Source organism: Gigantopelta aegis, chromosome 8, assembly GCF_016097555.1.
Source record: "Gigantopelta aegis isolate Gae_Host chromosome 8, Gae_host_genome, whole genome shotgun sequence".
Lineage (NCBI taxonomy): Eukaryota > Metazoa > Mollusca > Gastropoda > Neomphalida > Peltospiridae > Gigantopelta > Gigantopelta aegis.
This window is the reverse complement of record NC_054706.1, coordinates 3,907,051-3,920,074: the sequence shown is the minus strand read 5'-3', so window position 1 is coordinate 3,920,074 and position 13,024 is coordinate 3,907,051. Positions and strand designations below refer to the sequence as shown.

The 13,024-nt window shown below is 36.2% G+C and overlaps 1 protein-coding gene across 3 annotated transcripts in view; it reads left to right on the top strand.

Moving 5' to 3' along the window:
- LOC121378992 (fatty acid synthase-like) overlaps positions 1-11,323 on the top strand; it is a 55,731-nt gene extending 44,408 nt beyond the window's left edge. For all 3 annotated transcript variants that reach the window (XM_041507422.1, XM_041507425.1, XM_041507424.1), the window contains exons 23-29: positions 1,253-1,499; positions 2,731-2,976; positions 3,270-3,629; positions 4,276-4,394; positions 5,137-5,406; positions 6,073-6,324; positions 9,061-11,323. In XM_041507422.1, coding sequence (XP_041363356.1) covers positions 1,253-1,499; positions 2,731-2,976; positions 3,270-3,629; positions 4,276-4,394; positions 5,137-5,406; positions 6,073-6,324; positions 9,061-9,171 — 1,605 coding nt within the window. In that variant the 3' untranslated portion in view covers positions 9,172-11,323. The remainder of the gene's footprint in view (positions 1-1,252; positions 1,500-2,730; positions 2,977-3,269; positions 3,630-4,275; positions 4,395-5,136; positions 5,407-6,072; positions 6,325-9,060) is intronic.
- The last annotated feature ends 1,701 nt before the right edge of the window (positions 11,324-13,024 follow it).

Sequence of the window (13,024 nt, the reverse complement as noted above, 5' to 3'; positions counted from 1 at the left end):
GCATAAACATTTACAATAATCAAACCATTAACCTCGTTAATGAATACATATGTATGCAATATTCTAATATTAATTATTCAAATAAGTACAGAGATGAGCCTTTTACTAAAAAGGGCACCTCTATTTAAAAGCATACTAAATATGTGTCCACTAAATACAGGTTTTGTACTGTCTACTTGGACATTCGTTTATAAAAATGACTGATCACATATGTACCATTTAAGTACAAATTATGAAAATTATAATATACATATCTGTAAAAGTATAATATGAATGAACAAACTAATATGTAATGATGCCAGTATCACTTACCCCACACGACCAGTCCACAAACCTGAACAAAAACAAGTAATTATCAGTCGCGTTTTACAGATAAATAAATGAAAGCAATAAGGCATTAATTGGATCTTTTTAAGATTCCCTCTCACCAAGAGTTAATATAAATTGCTAAAGCAGCGGTTTATCTCTTTTGAGCTAACATATTTAATAAAACGGCGCCAACATATTTAATGTCAAATAAAAGCTCCCAAACTATACAGTGCAAGAAAATGTCGATAATTATGATACATCATGATATGGAACCTTATGACATCTTTGTTCTTTCTTTCTTAAGCATTATGGCAACAGTACTAACAGGAAATAAAATGATCACTTACTAATCGTTAATATACTTTCGGGAGAGAAACCAACCTTATAAAATACTATAACTATGCATTCAATCTTATAAAAATTATCAATAGCTTGATTCCTAAATAGCAAATATACTTCCTTGTAACTAAATGTAATACGATGCTTACCTTAAGATGGCTCAAGTAACTCGGTGTTGATTGCTCGGTGACCAGAGTGGAATGCCTTGTGTGAGATCCACACCAAGAACAAAGAACTTTGGCCCTTTTCCACATATGGCACCAACCTTCCAAACATAATAATGTAAGCCCTTAGAGGGTGGTTGGTTGTATTCTTTTTATAGAAAGGGAGGAAATATACATGCAGTAAATGAAACAATGATAGTGCATTTCCACCACCATATGAAGCAGGCAAATCCCGACCTTCAAGATATAAGAAATAATACACCATATATATTTCACTATCCTACATTATACAAATGTGTGTTAACTAAACACTAAAATTGTTCATGCAATATATTAAATTTGAACCTTGAAAATTGTAACTTAGAGCATTTTATATTTTCCTTCTATAGACTGTTGCAATTACCATAAGCATTTCAAGTGTGTACTAATTTCTTTGACAGGTTCTTAAAGATGGCTTTATGGAAAACCAAACAGTTGAGAATTTCCAGGTGGTATGTGACCCCAAGGTGAAGGGCACAGAGAATCTGGACAAAGTGACGCGCGACCTGTGCCGTGACTCGCTCGAGTGGTTTGTGGTGTTCTCGTCGGTGAGCTGTGGCCGCGGTAATGCGGGTCAGGCCAACTACGGGTTCGCCAACTCGGTGATGGAGCGAGTGTGTGAGGACAGACATCGCGACGGCCTGCCAGGTAACACATTGTGTTAAAGTAACGTTAAAATGAAAAGGCAGCATTCAATTTTGTCATGTCCACTTTGTTTTGATAAAGCCATTAATTATGTATAATGTATAAAGCTATATAGTCAATTTTAATATACTGAAACACATAACAAAAGGATGGGATTTCAATTATGAAATGTGACTGAAAAACACTTAAACAGAATTATTTTTGTTTTCAGATTAGATAATAAAACTAAGTAGATTTTTTTTAATTTGAACCTTAAGACATTTCACTTTCTTGTAAGTAATATAATATAAATGACAAAATCATTAGCAGATAAGCTAACAGCTCTGCACAAGTCAAAATGATGTTTTGACAAGGTTAGAATGGAATGCTCCCAGAGATCTCGGACGCAACTCCAATCATTGGTTTAGTAGTTAACCTTTAGACTACTGGATTAATTTTTAACAAAAACCACGTTGAGTGGGTACAAGTTTATAATTTTTACTCACATATATTCACTTAAATGTTTCATAAATACATGAAATAAAGTTCATGTATGAATCGGTAAGTATTATTTTCGTGTCTTTTTTTTTAATTTTTATTATTTTAGATCGGCTAATGGTGATTAAAATTAGGCAAAAAATTGAAAAAGTTGCGTTTACTTACGGGCATTTGTTGCCAGCTGTCCAGTATTTATGTCCATTATTCCCGATAACAGTGGTTTTCTGACCAGAATTTTTTTTTAAACCCGAACTACGATTCATATTGCAATATTTGGTAATTTTTGTTGTTGGTAAAACGATCAAATTTATTATCAAATTAGCTGTTACAATCAGCTATCGATCCCTGAAAATTACCACAGCTATCGATCCCTGAAAATTACCACGACGTGCCGCCATTGTTGTCAAGCGAAAAGACTTGCCGAAAACCACTTTTTGAACTCAAAATTTCAAGGTATTTTCAATTGAAAAAATCAAAACAAAAACCACCATTTTGAAAAAAAATCTTTTTTCTTTAATTATATTTCCGTTTCCGGTGAGAGTCGCGTGCAAAACGGCGGGAAATATAAATTGGGGAATGCACTGTATACAGTGTACAGTATATCGACTGACGTGACGTCGGGCGAGATATCTCGCCTGCAGTAGTCAGAAGGTTAATAAAGGTCCATATTAGCTTACTTTATTTAATATAGCTAGTGTTACAGGAATTGTTACTCCAGTAGAGTGTAGAAACGAATATATTTTTGTTTTCTATTTAGGTCTGGCAATTCAATGGGGTGCTATCGGTGATGTGGGGGTGATTCTGGAAACGATGGGTGGAAATGACACGGTTATAGGTGGAACACTGCCCCAGAGAATTTCATCATGCATGGCCACGCTTGATCGCTTCCTAAACCAGTGCCATCCGGTTGTGTCAAGCTTCGTGATGGCGGAGAAGAGCACCCGATCTACAGGACAGAATGACGGTGGACCAGACTTGGTGGAATCGGTGGCAAGGATTTTAGGTATTTCAAAGAATATTTTCTTTCTCTCCATTTATACATCTGAAATTAATCTTCATTTTTGTAAGTGGTTCGACCACAGGATGTAGCTTAGTGGCAGAGTGCTCACCCGAGGTGTGATGGTCATAGGATCAATTGCCTTCAGTGGACTTTGTCATCCCACCAAGTGTCCCACAGCTGGTACATGAAAAGCATTAGTTGCCATGTCTTGTTAATTAGCTGTAGTTTGAAATGTGCTGATGTGTCATTAAACAGATAATTTTAAACAGATAATTTTAAAACCGGTTTGTTTCCAGGTGTGAAGGACATATCTCAGATCAACCCGGAGTCGAGTCTGGCTGATCTTGGGATCGACTCCCTGATGGGGGTGGAGGTGAAGCAGACTCTGGAGCGAGACTTCGACGTGTCTCTGTCCATGAGAGAAATCCGCCAGCTCAGCGTCTCCAAGCTGCGGGCCATCGCTGGCTCGAGCGTCGAGGCCAGTCCCGCCAAGACCGACAAGGAGAGTGTGTTGGGGTCAGGATCTCACCTGGAGGACAGTGGGGTGTCTGTGCATTACGACCTCACCCAGATCCTCCCTAACAAGACTGTAGTGCCTTTGAACTCCATCAGTGATAGCACACAGACACCGCTGTTCATCGTTCACCCAATTGAAGGTGGGTTTCCAATATGTAATGATTGAAGAAGCATTTCTCTTGTCTTGTTTGTATCAAACGGTAATTGATTAACTGGCATGCAAATCTATACAGAATAAATATAAATCTGTTTTAAAAAATAATGTAAAGCTTTAAACCCATACCAACCCTCGTAACATTTGGGTCTTTTTATTCTGGTGTGAATAAAAAAAAAAAAAAAATTAAAAATTTTATATGTACCATTAAATTGTATAGAATAAATCTTTCAATATTTTTTTCCTAAAACCATTTTTATGAGAGTTAATACTTTATTGTTCTGCGTATTGCTTTAACTTTGTATTTTATTCATGGTTCACAGATAATTTTCAAAACCCAAAGTTCTATATATTCTGTCAACAAAATATATAATGAATTGCATTAAACTACAATTTTATTACAAGTTTAACGCTGAAACCAGAAAGACGCAAACGCTTTGAACTACGTGACGTCATTGTGTGCGCTTTGCCAAATTGTGATGTCATATTTAGTACCGACAAGGTGATTGATTTGTTGGTGTCAAATCGTCCAGTAGTAGTGCACGTTAAACCAATGCATGAGAAATTATGATTTTTATTTTCCCCGTTGTGAGTGCCTGCTGGGGTAATAAAATGGTATATGACTATTTCAGGAATAACGTTTTCTCTGGAAACCCTCGGCAATCTGTTGTCTTGTCCCGTGTATGGAATTCAGTGTACAGCTGACGCACCACTAACATCTCTTGAAGCTCTGGCTGGCTTCTACTTACAGGTTGGTCTTTTAGTTACAGTTGGTTTACCAGATGTAAAATTATTCACTAGAAACATTGCTGTGTCGTTACGATTATAACATACTTAAGAAGTCTGGTGGATTGCAATCATCTTTAGCAAATGAGAAAAGATATCTTTGGTATGAGAAATGTGTTCGAATCCTTTCAATTCCATCCTGAACCTGTGTTAAAAATTCTCCAAGGTATTGAATTTTATTATAAATGTTTAATTTTGCCTACCTTTGATATTGTATTTTTGTGCACAGCTCTTTATGCGGTGTTTTAATTAATCTTTTGAAGTTTTATATTGATGTTGATCATCACTTAATTTTTGACACCCAATAGCCAATGTATTTTTATGTGCTGGGGTGTCATTAAACATGCATTCATTCATTCATTCATTCATTCATTCATTCATTCAATGAACGATTCATTAATCTTTGAGGACATATTTGATGAAATAATCATTTAGTATGTATTTGTGCGTACTATATGTGAGATTTACCTGTATCTATAGTCCGTCACATCCTCCTACAAAAATGTTTATTGTAAATAATTTCAGTTTTGACCATAATAAGAAAAGTAAAAGCGTTTTGGATATAAAAACAAAAACACCTATTGTGTGCAATTTAAAAAACGATCTGCTCAGAAATAAATTACTTGTAGTAGATTCCATAGAATGAAAAACGGCGTTCCCCGTGGGATGGACTGTAGTTTACCTGTTTCCTTGTCTTGTGTGTCCAGGCTATCAACGATGTGCAGACGAGTGGACCGTACCGCATCGCAGGTTACTCGTACGGCGCATGTGTGGCACTTGAGATGGCCATGCAGCTACAGAAGTATTACTCGGATGACTCAAAGATTGTCGAGTCGTTGATTCTGCTCGACGGCTCACACCAGTACGTCATCGCTCACACCAACACACACAAGTCTAAACTGACGAATCGCAGCGAGGAGGAGGCGGAGGCCATGTGTGCATTTATTCAGCTGTTTATGGCCATCGACTACAGTCGGGTACATTTTAAATGTTATTGACAAATCCTGCATTTATGTAAATGTGATGCATACGCAATTTTTTTTAGTGATATTGGTGATATCACATGGTCATATTCAACATATGTTGAGGTGAATTTAAAGATAACTGACCCATGAGTTAAAACCATCTTTACTCTACAGAAAATGATTTATATTTTCACACTGCCAATTCCCTTTTGGTATTTCACCCGATGAAGGAATTGATGATCAGTGGCACCAGACACCAGTTCTTCCATGGTTCCATTTTAAAGGAAATGTTTAGTAACCTGAATTTTAAGACTTAAGAGCTGGGTGGTTGTAAGTGCCATGAATTAATTTTAAGGTGAACTTTTTTTACTTTTTAAAAAATAGTTTCAGAGAATGTAAGAAAAAATACAGACTGACTTGTGTTCATTAGATACCATTCATCTTACAACTAGTTAAAACATGTTTCGCTCATTAAAAATGTTTTTAATTTCATCTAATGGCTACATGCATAGTGTTCTTTATATCCCACACTGGTATATCAGTGTGTTAAGTGATGTCATGTATATCAGATTTGTAAGCAGCTGAGCTTCAAAGGTACTGAAGGAATTTGTTCCTTTCTTGGTACACTTAAACTGAATGCTTGGATTGGTATATAAAATAAGTGACGTTCTATTTGAGGTGTTTTCCGAGATGGTCTCACAGCCCAGCCTAGAAAGCCGGATATCTGTAGCGGTGGACAAGCTGATGGAGATGAGGATGGTTGCGCACCGCCACGAAATGGAATACGCTGCCAAGTCGTTCTTCAACAAGCTGCTGATAGCCGTGCAGCACCAGCCCACGGGCCAGTTTGAAGGGAACATCCTGTTGATCCGGGCCTCGCTCGGCAGTGTGGAGGCCACTAGTCTCGCTCATGATTATGGTCTTAAAGAGGTACCATTCTTATGGAAAATCAGACACAACCACCACCCCCTCCAAATATCTCTCCTCACCCCCAAATCACATCTTTACCCCCACCACCCCCATCATATATTTTCCCCTGCACTGTATATAAAATTCTGGCTATAAAGAAATGCACATAACTTTCTCTCTTTTCATTTTTCAGGAATGTTCATTTGCCTCATGCTGTCCCAACTCCACATCCAGGCCATTTTTAAAACTCGTTTTTCAGTTGCCAAGTTATATTCTGACATCGCCATATATTCAGACCTGTCAACCCTCCCGGAGTCTCCCGGTATTTGATCAAATCTCCCTTCTGCGTGGGAGACAATTTCTCCTGTTAAATGACATTTTTGTAAGCATAAAAAACCCCAGAGATCCCATTGTGCCAAAATAACATAAGGGAAGTAACTCATTCTCATTCGGAAAATGTTGACTACTTTCGGTTTCCGAGAATGTAACACACCAAATTGTCCCGACTGTTTAACCTTTGCCGAAGTAAGACTTGTGGGATATTTATATTGCTAAAAAAGCACATGCAGTTTACAAAATGATGTGTTGTTATGTTTGTTGTCATCGTAATGGCTACAAAGCGTGTTGCCGCTAATTCAACAGGCTGTGTATTGCCATTCAGTGTTGCCATATATATATAACTATCCAATTTAGTTCTTATAACGCCTCAGAATTGTATTATCTCTTCCCACTAGATTACATAATGCAACTATGACGAATCTGAAGTCCCAGAATCTGGGCCAGAGTTGACAGCGATACACACGATGCATGTTAAAATCACATGTCACAGCAAGACAACGAAAAGACCAATTGGCTGTATAAACATACTTGTGTCAGTTAATTTTGTATGTTTGCACAGTAAAATGTTGGTAACAAGGGTACACTTCAAGAGATTATTTTTATACAATTAATAAATGTTTGACATGAAGTTGCTCACGGAAATGGGTATAATTTCGGTATATTTCACACAATGTCCGTAATGAGGTTTTACTTATGATTAATGAAAATACAATATTTATTGCATCATCATAATGATTTTAAATAAGTACCACACCACTGTTCCTCGTAGTAAAAACTGAATATTAATTTATAAGATTTATATAAATTTTTCTTAGGTACTTGGCTACACTAACCACAAATGATGATTTAACGTAACCTGTAAGGCTGTAAGTGTAATACCGTAAATGTACTAATACATTTTTTAATTTCTTGTTCTTGTTAACATTTTTGGATAAAAGAGTTATTTAAGAAAAATAAAAAATGTATTAAAACATAATATTTAAACTTTAAAAAAAAATATATATTAATTTTTAATTTTTTTTTTTTTTTTTTTTTTTTTAATTTTTTTTTTTTTTTTTTTAAATGCCAAGATCTAAGGTTAACAAGTATATATGACATTATGTAGTGTTCTAATAACTTATTGTAATACATATATACGCTATATTTTAAATCTTGCGATTTTGGGTTAAATTGTATTAATTTAAAAAATCAGCTTTTTCAACACACACACACCTGTTTTCTCTTGACTAAAGGTTGACAGGTCTGTATATTATGTAGATTGTCTCAACCACACAATCTGCATTTATTTAATCTTCTTTTCTTGTCCTTTTAATTTTGACCTGTTTAACCTTTTATGTGACCAATCTCCTCCTTTAGTAGCATTCTTAATCACTTGAAGAATTCAGCAGCAATGATTTAAGAAAGAAAGGAATGTTTAATGAAGCATGCAACACATTTTAAATTGTGGTTATATGGCGTCAGACATGTGGTTAAGGACCACACAGATAATGAGAGGAAACCTGTTGCCACGCAATAGGCTACTCTTTCCAATTATCAGTAAGGGATTTTTTTTTATGCAGCATCTTAAAGACAGGATAGCACATACCATGTCCTGTTGTTACACCAGTTGTGGAGGCACGGCCTGGAACAAAAAAGGCTCACGATGGCTATCGATCAAAGGCCAACCACATGAGCAGAGTGCTTCACCACTGGGCTATATCCTGCCCCGACCAATGATACAAGCTCTAAGCCCAGCTAGTTGGGTTTTGTGGCGTCCGCCCATGTGGACTAAATCTTTGTCTTGCATTGGCTATGACGTCGTTGAAATTAATATGGGGAGTATTGGGCATTGGTAATATACGACGTCATATCAATGTGAGTTGGTTAGTTTTAGATTGATATTTTGTTATTAAAACCTTCATTATAAAAGCTCTCTCGTTAATTTGTAGTGTTAAATTACATTTAACACATGAAACAAGACTTGGCAAATACGATAGTGTAGTTTATTTCTGATAAACCGGTCAAATAAAGAAGTTACTTTTCAGCCATCTTTCTTTGTTCGTGTAAAATAATGGTTTATTTATTGAATGGATGGGAGAAAGAGACTCCATCATATGTGGTCATGTGGGATAGAAAAAGTACACCCTCGGTGGTGGAAATTTCAACACTGGGAATCGGCAAGCCTCGTCCTGGGTCAAAATTTCCACCACCTCTGGTGTACTTTTTCTATCCCACATGACCACATATGATAGGGTCTTTTAATATATATAAAAATAACGTCTGTTAAAGATTAATTTCGTTTAACTTCATTTGTATTTAAGTTAGGTATGCAAATACTCATTGCACCATAGGCTTGTTAAACAACTTATTCAGTAATTACGAAATGAAATTGCTGGTGGTTTGAATGAAAGTTTGTCATGCATTTGTTTTCATTTGCAGATGTGTTCGGGAAAGGTGGATGTTCGTGTTGTCAAGGGAGACCACGAAAGCTTCATCCTCGGCGAAGGAGCCCAACAGATTGCTGATATTCTGTCTCTGATCATGTCGTAACTCTGTAAAACATCCATCAGTTGAAGCTAGTCTTTAACAGATTCAAGAAATCAAATGTAAAATGTTTGAACAGACAAATTTAAGCCTGGGAAAGAATGACTGCAGACATTCTCATATTTACATGATTTGTAACGTGATGGTTCAGTTTGAAATCATGAGATTCCAAACTGTTGTCATGTCCCTACTGATGACCAGTTGGAAACAGATTTCTGACTTTAAAATCAAACCTTGTACTGTGATTCAGTCATTATTGTAGCAGTGGAATTGAGTAGGTTTCACCATGTAATCATGTCCTCCTTAAACACGGAAAATGACATTAGGGAGACAGGCACAAGAGGGAGGGAGAAAGACTGAGGGAGCAGGGTTGACGATAGACTAATGTAAGGCCCAAATATATATATATATATATATATATAGTCTCTCTGGTAAGACCAAACAAGCTGTGGTACTCATTCAGAGCAAGCGAACCAGTTTTTAGAGATAGTGCATCACAATATTATTTGAGGTAGTGCAACATTATTTCTAGTCAAGATGGCACTGTTGTATCTACTGTGGGAAATTTTTAAAATGTCAAAATAATTTATGTGCTGGTTCAAAATTGGTGTGCGTCCTGACCAGAGATCTGCAATATATATTTGTTTTGGCCTAAACAGACTAGAGAACTAGGATTGCTGTTTTGTTTATTTATAGTAGGAGAATTTTTCTAAAATTGTATTTTCCGATAGGACTTTGTTTACATACCTGCTTTATTTGTTGCTATTACCAAGTGTAAAAATGCTACATAATGAAGTAATACTCTTTATGTTTATACAAACGGCAGTATTGTTATGTTATGCATTTCTAGTGCTATTTGATTTTAGAACACTGGAGATAATTTACAAGGTATTTCCCTCCAAAACTTGAATGCCTACAGTTAAAGAAAATCTTCTCTTTATTTAGTTTTTTGTGTAATGGTCTATCATAGGATTGTATTACTTTGTTACCCAATTCAAAACATTCAACTTTCTTTTAATCCAAGAAACTTCCTAAAAGCTGAAATTATCTCGTATGCGAATGATCAATGTTTTATTTTTTGCTGTAAGGAAATAGTTTTGTGCAGTCTGCAAAAAAAGCTGTTAATAAATCTATGCAGTTTAAAATCACACTTGTTAACCATCTGCTTAAAAACAATTATACATAATCTGCAAACTGAGTAAAAATTTGTAAGTAAAATACGAAAGTCTTTACAATAAAACTGTGATAGAATGAATCGGATAACTACATTCCACTAGATCACAGAACTTGTAGCGTGGTGTTTTTGTTCTTATAAAATTTATAACTGTTTGAATAACCCATATATACCGGTAGATTGTTTAGTGCATTAGCCCTCTTAAATCTTTGTTTTTTGTATGGATTTTTAAATAACGTAATGTTTACTTGTTGACCTTTGTTTGCTTTTAAGTGTTTAATAACTTCGTACTCTATAACTGTCATGTTTGTTGTAATAATAACATAAACTTGTGATGTGGTTATAAACTAAGTCCAAAAGACTCGTGGTATGACAGGTAATACTCGATAACAATAATGTGACTCATTTGTGCAATTGTCTGCCATGATTTGTATTTCCGGTGATGAGCTCTGGTTTTGTTGGTCACGATGTATTCGTAAGCTGCATATAGCTGATAAATTATATAAAGTTATGTTTTGCCGACGACTGTATTTTGCTGATTTTGTAAACCCGGTTAGTGAAATGCCAGTGATGAATTGAGGTGTATGCTAGTAGTGACCTGGAGTTTGTTTACAGTTGATGTCTTATGTGTTGATACCAGTGAGGAACTATTAATTATATACCAGTGATGAGTTGAGGTGTATGCTAGTAATGACCTGTGAATTGTATGCAGTTGATGTTCTATGACTTGATAGGAATGAGATGATTTTGGTTATACCAGTGATCAGTTACATGTCGTGTGCCAGTGATAACCTGCAGTGTATATATGATTTGATGTCATCGGAGTAATATTACGAGTTAATATTGGGTGTTGTATACCGACAATGATCTAAGAGTTGTAGACTATATGCAGCTTGCAGCTCACCATCATAACTTGTTTTGTTTTTTGTTTTGATTTTTTGTTTACACTGAATGTTGTGTTTAAAATAAATGTTTTTTTCTTCATGATGACCTTAGTTTTATGTTTAATTTGAATCTTTATGCAAGACCATAGCAGCAGAGACTGGCAGATAAACGATCACTTGTAGAAACATAAGAGTAGTCTTTATGCAAGACCATAGCAGCAGAGACTGGCAGATAAACGATCACTTGTAGAAACATACGAGTAGTCTTTATGCAAGACCATAGCAGCAGAGACTGGCAGATAAACGATCACTTGTAGAAACATAAGAGTAGTCTTTGTGCAAGACCATAGCAGCAGAGACTGGCAGATAAACGATCACTTGTAGCAACATAAGAGTAGTCTTTATGCAAGACCATAGCAGCAGAGACTGGCAGATAAACGATCACTTGTAGAAACATAAGAGTAGTCTTTGTGCAAGACCATAGCAGCAGAGACTGGCAGATAAACGGATCACTTGTAGCAACATAAGAGTAGTCTTTGTGCAAGACCATAGCAGCAGAGACTGGCAGATAAACGATCACTTGTAGAAACATAAGAGTAGTCTTTATGCAAGACCATAGCAGCAGAGACTGGCAGATAAACGGATCACTTGTAGCAACATGAGTAGTCTTTATGCAAGACCACATCAGCAGAGACTGGCAGATAAACGATCACTTGTAGCAACATGAGTAGTCTTTATGCAAGACCATAGCAGCAGAGACTGGCAGATAAACGATCACTTGTAGCAACATGAGTAGTCTTTGTGCAAGACCATAGCAGCAGAGACTGGCAGATAAACGATCACTTGTAGAAACATAAGAGTAGTCTTTATGCAAGACCATAGCAGCAGAGACTGGCAGATAAACGATCACTTGTAGCAACATAAAAGTAGTCTTTGTGCAAGACCATAGCAGCAGAGACTGGCAGATAAACGATCACTTGTAGCAACATAAGAGTAGTCTTTGTGCAAGACCATAGCAGCAGAGACTGGCAGATAAACGATCACTTGTAGAAACATAAGAGTAGTCTTTGTGCAAGACCATAGCAGCAGATACTGGCAGATAAACGATCACTTGTAGAAACATATGAGTAGTCTTTGTGCAAGACCATAGCAGCAGAGACTGGCAGATAAACGATCACTTGTAGCAACATAAGAGTAGTCTTTGTGCAAGACCATAGCAGCAGAGACTGGCAGATAAACGATCACTTGTAGAAACATAAGAGTAGTCTTTGTGCAAGACCATAGCAGCAGAGACTGGCAGATAAACGATCACTTGTAGCAACATAAGAGTAGTCTTTGTGACAGTCTTTATTATAATACTCCAGTCAATTCACTTGTCTGAATTAAAAATGCCCAAATCTGAATAACATTTATTCATAATGGTATTACTGTCAACTGCTAAATGTGGTTGCTAATGAATCCCTATGCATTTTTACATGGATTACAACTGATATTGTGGATGATGGAAGGGGCTGGTATGTGCCATCCTGTCTGGAATGGTGCATATAAAAGATCCCTTGCTACTAATGGAAAAATGTAGCGGGTTTCCTCTCTGACTAAAATTTACCAAATGTCAATGCTTAAGAAATCAATGTGCTCCAGCAGTGTCATTAAAAATCAACTTTAGAATGATGAAAATACAGTAAAAAGCTATAAGGCCAGGAAATTGTGCTAACAGATGAAAATATCTATTCCCACAAGATTTATCATAGTTGTATAGGTAATGTTTAATTGCAATACGAATAAAACAAAATATCTTGCA